Genomic DNA, 4,551 nt, shown 5'->3' with positions numbered 1-4,551 from the left:
TCATTTGTACATCATTCTAGACAGAAATAAATGGCCTTTTTAGAAAGTGAACCATGGATGGGGAAATGTTGGCAGTATAATTACCTTGGTTTATTCGAAAAATTTTGATCCTTAGAACCGTCTTCACATCGGAACAAGCCCAAATAAGTACCAAAGTGCCGATTTTGAAGCTTGAAAAATTCTAACAAAGCGGGGATTTCGAGCTGCCGTTTGCACTTTTCAGATGTTGGAAGTGCATAAAGACGTTGCAACTGCGGTTCCAATGTCGCAATTTCAAAATGTGGCGTCAATCAAATAATGAACAGAACCACAAACAACCCAACGTTAAATCAAGGTGAACATTTGCAAATAAAGCACTCACCTAACGGCCCATAACACTCAAGAGCGAACTTTTCGCCCAAAATATGGAGCAACAGGCCGAGCATGGCCGGCGGAAATTCGGCCATGAGAAACAGCAGCAGGACGGCCAACAGCATCTTGGTGGTCCTGTTGAACTGCTTCTCCTGCTCTATGTGCTTGTGGTGCTGCTTCTTCTTCAGCAGGCGCGTCTCTTTGTTGCCGCCATGCAGCGATCGCTTGCGCTTCTTGGCGTTGAACAGCTCGATCAACAGCAACGTGGAGAGAATGACCAGCAGGATGCACGGAATGAGTTTGAGCACGATCCCGTACACGTAGAAGCTGATGTCTTTGAAGATGCTGTTCCTGTAGCCTGTGTAGTAGATGGTGATGTTGCGGACTTGAGTGAAATTTGTGATCAGCGAGGCGTTGACTGCAATGGAACCGTTGGCGGTTTGGAAGCCACTTTTGGTGTTGATGCTCATCGAGGCGAGCAGCGGCACGCACACACACGCACAGAAGATGTACGTCAGCAGGATGGTGTATTTAGTTCGTGTCTCGTGGCACCAAGCAATGTTCCTTTGCGGAAACTTGACGGCGATGTAACGCCACACCGCCAGAATGATGGCCAGCGTGCAGGAAATAAAGTGGAAGGCGTTGGTGAAAAACGCATGGAAAATGAGAAAAGCCGCGAAATTGTACGTGAAATAAGAGGCGGCCTCGTGTTGCAAATAAGCAAACGGCATGTACTCCAGCATCACAATCACATCAGCTGTTGCGAGCGCGGTCAGGATTAGATTTGTCGGCGATCTCATTTGCCTGGTGCTCAAGATGAATATGTTGAACGCGTTCAGGATGGATCCGAGCGTGCAAATGATAAAACTGAAGTAGATGTGGTAGCTGCGAAAGTCTTTGCTAAATTGTTTTAGGTCGCAAAACGTCACGTTGCTGCTCGCACTCATCGTTTACTGTCTCGCTTGCGGTCCTGCGGGCATCACTCACGTTGTTGGCTTCATTTTTAGGGCCTCCGCCGCGGCCTGCAAACAAAACAAAAGCTCAAAGTGCTGTTTCTTTTCGGAATTGTTCCCCAGTCTGGAAAGGGCTTTGACAAGGAAATCGGGATGGAAGGTGGCTTGCTTTTATTGAGCCGGGCAGGTGCTTCCAAATCTGAAAAAGCCCCTACGGATGAACAAAGAGACGTGGGCAGTCACGGCCATTGTCGGCATTCTTCGCGTCGGTGAGATGGAAATGATGTAYGATTTAAGACATTTTGAGAAAATTTTTATTTTTTCAAAAAATCGACTACCACCCTTGGAAAAATTTCGGCCAAAAATCAAAATTTTACATGCATGTTTTTTGAGCTCAATCGATTCCTTTCGACGCAAGAAGATCACAAATGTACATTTATAAAGTGTTTGAGTCAATAATAAGGAAGAAATCGTCGGTCAAAGGTCGTGAACGCTCAAAAAAGGCTTAAAATGTCCCGAAAATGTCTATTATTTCGGATCTGAAACTTCGAGCATGTTTTTGAATGAGTTCGATGCATTCCTCGCATCCGTGAGCTGAAAATGATGTGAAATTTAAGACATTTTGAGAAAATTTTCATTTTTTCAAAAAATCGACCCCCACCCTTGGAAAAATTTCGGGTAAAAATGAAAATTTCACATGCGTGTTTTTCAGCTCAATCGATTCCTTTCGACGYAAGAAGATCACAAATGTGCATTTATAAAGTGTTTGGGTCAATAATAAGGAAGAAGTCGTCGGTCAAAGATCGTGAACGCTTAAAATGTGTCGAAAATTCAATTCGTTCCGGCAATGCGTGCTCCCGCTCTGTTTCCATACAGTCCTGCTGCTGCAAAATGAATGGCAATTTCGATATTTCCAGTGGGATTTATGGGCGGAAAGTAGCCGCCTAACAAGTCGTCAAATCATCAAGAAATGTAACGCCCTCACACTGGCCGTTTGGCCATTTGTCAATTAATAAATAGAATATTTCTTCGAAGCTGATGAACCAGTTGCAACTGATTAAAACAAGTAAGTAATCGACAAGTTGTTTACCCGTGCCAAGCTTTCAACGCGTTGGTGGTCAATTTGCATCGGCTTTGTTTATTTAACTTGATTTTTCAACTGGATATTCACTCTTCGATTGGAGATTTGGGATAGTTTTGGCCCACTTTTATCTAGATTAGGGACGGATTAGGACGTGCACCGTTGAAAAAGATGATCACATGAAATTAACCTAACACTTCGTTACTGTAAAAATCCTGGAAACTCCCAGAAAGTTCCTATTAAGGTGAGTTTTTCCTCAGTTAAAGCAGCCGATTTTCTCTTTCGAGTGATGTTATGGACCGCACACAGAAATTTTTTGTTTTTCCTTGGCGAATTTTTGAAAAATCCGTGTTGGGCAACGACCAATCGCTTCGATTTAGTGTCTGAAAAAATCCTGACAGCTCCCATAAATTTCCTATTAAAGTGAGCTTTTCCTCATTTAAAGCCGCAGATTTTCTCCTTTGGGCAGGCTTGACATCTTTTTGGCTTTTCCTTGACATTTTTTTTAAATTCGTGTAACATTGGGACAACCTTTACACATAAGTATAGGTTGAGCAATTTGTCTTACAAAGATGCAATGAAATTTCAAAGACCAGTTGATAATGAGTTTAACGGGCGATTTGCAACTGCCGATCCATATAAGTGATTTATTCACTGGCTATTTGATTGGTATGAACTGATTGCGATTGTTTTGCCGACCTAAATACCCGCGCTAATGTATAAGGATTTAGCGTGCGATTAAAAGCTGCAGATAATCGCACTTGATTATGAATAATTCAGGGCACAATTCATTGAATTTTCATAAATTCTGTCCGCGTGTTTATTTTATTATCGGCCTCACCCCAATTTTCTGATTAGTTTGGCTGCAAAATCAATAAGTACACTCTCGATTAGGTACCTATTAAATCGAGTTAATCAGTTACCAAGCTTTGCTCATTTTGGCAACAATTAATCTAGATCTCTTTGTTATAACAATGGCTTTTTTTCGAGGAGCAGATAGTCACTTTTTCCGCTGAGCGCGAAGATTGGAAAGAACTTTATTATTTAAATGGAGATCGGAAAAAACGTGCGGAATCTGAATGATAAAAGGCGAGTTTATTGAAGTTTTCGATTCGATGAAATCCATGGAACGGCAAGGCGGATTTCGGATGTGCTTGAAAAGCAAAGGAAATTCTTTTATTTTCTAAAACTGGAAAGCAATAAACAGTCGCGCGAGGCATCATATTCAAATGTTTCTGTCCTCTTCAACACGCCCTTTGGACGGCGTTTTCTGGGATTCTTGCCGTTAATTGCTCTTATAAGCGCGGAACTTGCAAGCATCGAAAAGCCAATAAAGTTCGGGGACAATCTGGATACGAATATCGGGCCATAGAACACGAAATTGCCGATAAAACCACAATACATGGGGCTTTAATTCAAGTCAGCACACGTGCGCCCTTTGAGGCTGAATATAACTTGGCTTTGTAATGGATCTTGTCTTAGCTGAAAGGAATTCCTGTTATCTCAACAACAAGAAGCGTGATCGTTAAACTAGAAACTATGACACGTCTAGATAAATATGTCTTTCAAGCTAATTTTCCAGGAGCGCAGACATTATAAATTGGCCCTAAATTGGGTATTATGCAGCGGCAGCTACAGCGTGATGATAAAGTGTGGGATGATAAACTTGGGGCTGTTTTAGTGGAATTGACTCCGCAGGCATTTAGTTAATTGAATGGCGTTTACTTACCTTTCGGTTGAAAGTTTCATGTCACACCGGTTTTTGCACCAACCGTCGAAACAATAGTTTTCGGTTTTTCGCGGCAGAAAAACCTCGCAGTTTGCGCGCACGCTAAACTTTCCGACTCGCTGCCAGTTCCACCAGCAGGAAGACACGCAGAACGCCGAATGAATTCCGAGGAATTTTGCAGAACAACTTCCTGCGAGAAATTGGAAAAGCGCATGCGGTTGCACGCATTTTCAAATGAACAATTGAAATCCCGAAAGCGTTTTGCGAATGTTATCGGTTTATTCACTAAAACACTGCTTAGATAGAAAGTAACATGCGAAAAGTACATATAGTAACTCTGGTAAAGCAAAAATTGTGCACGCCCCTGTGGCAGGAAAGGCGGGAGCAAAACTCGACTAGCATTGGTTGAAAGTTGCGGTTTCCGAGGAAACGCTTAT

General features: G+C 42.4%; 1 protein-coding gene across 1 annotated transcript in view; it reads right to left on the bottom strand.

Annotated features, from left to right (window-relative positions):
* LOC109543782 (G-protein coupled receptor dmsr-1) overlaps positions 1-4,339 on the bottom strand; it is a 12,810-nt gene extending 8,471 nt beyond the window's left edge. Inside the window, exons 1-2 of the mRNA XM_019913653.2 lie at positions 4,115-4,339; positions 362-1,373 (exon numbers count right to left, since the gene is read on the bottom strand). Of these exons, the coding sequence (XP_019769212.2) occupies positions 362-1,298 (937 nt within the window). The 5' untranslated portion in view covers positions 1,299-1,373; positions 4,115-4,339. The remainder of the gene's footprint in view (positions 1-361; positions 1,374-4,114) is intronic.
* Positions 4,340-4,551: the final 212 nt, after the last annotated feature.

Source organism: Dendroctonus ponderosae, unplaced genomic scaffold, assembly GCF_020466585.1.
Source record: "Dendroctonus ponderosae isolate FM_Combo_2020 unplaced genomic scaffold, Dpon_F_20191213v2 Dpon_F_20191213_4, whole genome shotgun sequence".
Lineage (NCBI taxonomy): Eukaryota > Metazoa > Arthropoda > Insecta > Coleoptera > Curculionidae > Dendroctonus > Dendroctonus ponderosae.
Note: the sequence above shows the minus strand (reverse complement) of the source record. Positions and strands in the feature narration are given on the sequence as shown.